Here is a 3094-nt window from a genome sequence, read left to right on the forward strand (position 1 = left end):
TATGAGATTTTCTTATAAAAACTTCATATGTTTTTAATTATTATAAAATAGAAAAAGAAACTTGATTTTGAAAGTAGAAGTGAGTTTAATAAAACACTGTAAATTATAACAAGTGAAATTTTCAATAAGTCTGACTCCTCGCGAGATATGACACGTGCCCACTCTCTATCTCTCCATCCCCTTGACCTTTCACAACCGAAATTTAATAGAATCAATGCCCCTTATATTCACGCTACCATGCCATATTTCGTTTCTTTGTCTTCGTAGCATCCTGAGATATTACGGAATTAGACACCAACACACATACATATACATACATACTCACGGATATTTTTTTTCGTTTTGTTTGACTATTTTTAGGTTTAGTTCTCTCAAAACGTGAAGATTTGCAAAAACTCGGTCGAATTCGACACGATTCCCTTTATACCCTTGCTTTGTATAAATAACAGTTTAGCCAGGTTTTTTTTAAATTGTTTTCAAACTCACAACCTGAAGAACTCTTATAAAACATTTAACATTGTATTATCATATAAGAATGATAAACTAAAAGTAGTGTTGGCATATATATGATTTCAATTGTTGATCTCTTGTAATTTGAAACAAAGGCTATTAAAATGATCTTCTTATGCGAGTAAATTATTAGGTGTGATTTAAAAAAATAAGATCTGTTATCAACTGTTAAATAATCAGAGTGTTTCCTTATACGGTAACACGTTACAATGGTGCATTAATATTAAATACAGTTTATATTCTTAATTTAACTTTCTGTAAACTGTACTGTAGACTAATTTGAAAAGAATAATGTATATATATGTATTACTTGACAGGCAACGTTTGGACAGACGCAAAATGAAAATATACTTAAAGAACTATTAAAGGGTAAGTTTTTTTTTGTAATATATTGATATATATATTCTAAAAAATTAAATAATTTCTGGCTATTCGCTTTTCTTTGTCAGTTTCTGTTAGGTTCTATTAGAAACTGAAAAGAAACTGACTGAATTAGTTGTATTGTTGATAGAATAAACAATATTTTTAATGGTTACACGTGTTAAAGATTCGTCATAGAAAATAATAGAAAAAAGTATTATTTTTAATTTTTATGTATCAAGACAGCGCATTGAAAATAAATATGCCATAAATAAAAATACCGAAATTCACATAAGTTGTAAATATAAAAAAAACAATAATTTACTGACATTAAATTGTTATGTTTTACTACATTTTTACAGAACTTATTTGAAGGACGAAAATGTTTTATATCATATACTTACACAGCTTAATTTTTACTATCATGTAACTGTTATTAGGTTAAACTTTAAAAAATAATTAAATAAAAATAAAATATTTATTAGATATTAATTACAGTTGAGAACAGTAATGAATCTTTAACGATGCTCAAGAACTGTACACAAGTTCAAGTTGGACCAAAATTTGAAATTCATACCGAAGAATTGAAAAAAAGTTTACTAAAGAAAGAAGATGAAGAAAGGAATGGTAATTTCGTATCTTTACAATAACATTACAAGAGCATCATCATTATAGTTTTACTTTCTGAGTTATTTTATGATGTCAATATCTGTAATTCAGCCATCATATTAATTACATTATAAATGCTTTAATTATTAAAATTATTAAAAATTAGTTTATTATATTACCTTACTACTGAATGGCTTAAATACATAAAGGGCTTTATTCAGAATTTACCTTCAGGAATATAGTTGTATTTGCGTCGATGATTTTACTATTAACTACGTATTGTAAGCGGAGGAACACGAAGGGCCATATATTAATAACTATTTAATGGTAAATTAATTTCAAAAGTTCTTTAAGAGATGTATTGTGAAGCGTTGTATGTATTATTTAAGCCTTTACACTTTTTTATTTCTTTTTATAAGAGAAAAATGTTACGTTAATTTGCATATTTACTTGTTTTATATTCTACGAGATCATTATTAAATGAAATTTATAAAATAGAAAGAAATAAAAACAGTACTTTCATCAAGCCATCATTTTGTTTCTAATTCTCAATTAACAAACAAAATATAAAGTACACGAAATTTCATTAACTGTTGTTACATTTTTTATAGAAATATTGAAGAGTTTCCACCAAATGTTGAAAAACAAATACAAGACATACTTTTCCTACATGAGGTCTTTTTTGTGGGAAGGCAAAAGGAACGATTTTCCATTAAAGGATTATTTCGAAGAACTGACTGTAAATAAGGCAGATTTATTTGGGAAGAAAAGAGGAGAAAAGATAAGTCTGAATGAGATATTTTCCATACAACAAGACGGACATCAAACTATTTTATTTACAGGGGATCCCGGTTATGGCAAATCAACTCTGTGCAAGAAAATTGTGTACGATTGGGCAATCACGAATTATCTCAAACATTTTGATTTAACTTTTATTGTAATTTTAAGAGAATTAGGTAATAAAAGCGTGAAGGATGCATTACTCGATGACATACACGAATACTCGCCAACTAATAAGGATTGGAATCTACAGGACATGCAGCTGAATATCTTGGTGTTTTTGGATGGTTTCGACGAGATTGTAGATAAATCTAAAATTATAAGATTTATAAGACAGGAATCTTTTTATATTTCTCGTCGAATGACGATTGTGGTTACCAGTCGACCTCAAGCCGCAGAAGACATCAGAGAAGACATGAACATGAGGTTTTCCATAGAAGGGTTTTCTCCAGAATATCAAAAGAAATATATTAAATCAATATTTAGAGAAGAGGAGAGAAAAGCAAACGAACTGTTTTCTAAACTGTATAAAGACGACTTTTATGCAAAATTATCGAAATGTCCTCTGANATTATTAAAAGTCAGTAAAAATGAAGAATTGGTTGCATTGGAAGTTGAAGTATTCCGAGGAATTTCTGACAGATATGTTATTTCTTTGGAGCAATACGAAACTTTACGTGATCGTATCGTACTTAAATCTGCGAGTACATAAAATTCACAATGTGTGATGATGTAGACGAGTGTAAAATAAATGACAGAGTATTGAAATAACAAAATAGTATAAACTGTTTAATAATACAATAAATATAAGTACAAGTTTTAAGAAAGATAAAAC

General features: G+C 28.0%; 1 protein-coding gene across 1 annotated transcript; it reads left to right on the forward strand.

The window, feature by feature from the left end:
- Nucleotides 1–926: 926 nt before the first annotated feature.
- On the forward strand, nt 927–2971 carry LOC111617484 (NACHT, LRR and PYD domains-containing protein 10-like). Its single transcript, XM_023358764.1, has 2 exons — nt 927–1497; nt 2091–2971. The coding sequence occupies exons 1-2, from the start codon at nt 1395–1397 to the stop codon at nt 2969–2971; spliced, it is 984 nt and encodes a 327-aa protein (XP_023214532.1). The 5' UTR covers nt 927–1394.
- The last annotated feature ends 123 nt before the right edge of the window (nt 2972–3094 follow it).

Source organism: Centruroides sculpturatus, unplaced genomic scaffold (genome assembly GCF_000671375.1).
Source record: "Centruroides sculpturatus isolate CEXI.00-Female unplaced genomic scaffold, Cexi_2.0 scaffold6403, whole genome shotgun sequence".
NCBI lineage: Eukaryota > Metazoa > Arthropoda > Arachnida > Scorpiones > Buthidae > Centruroides > Centruroides sculpturatus.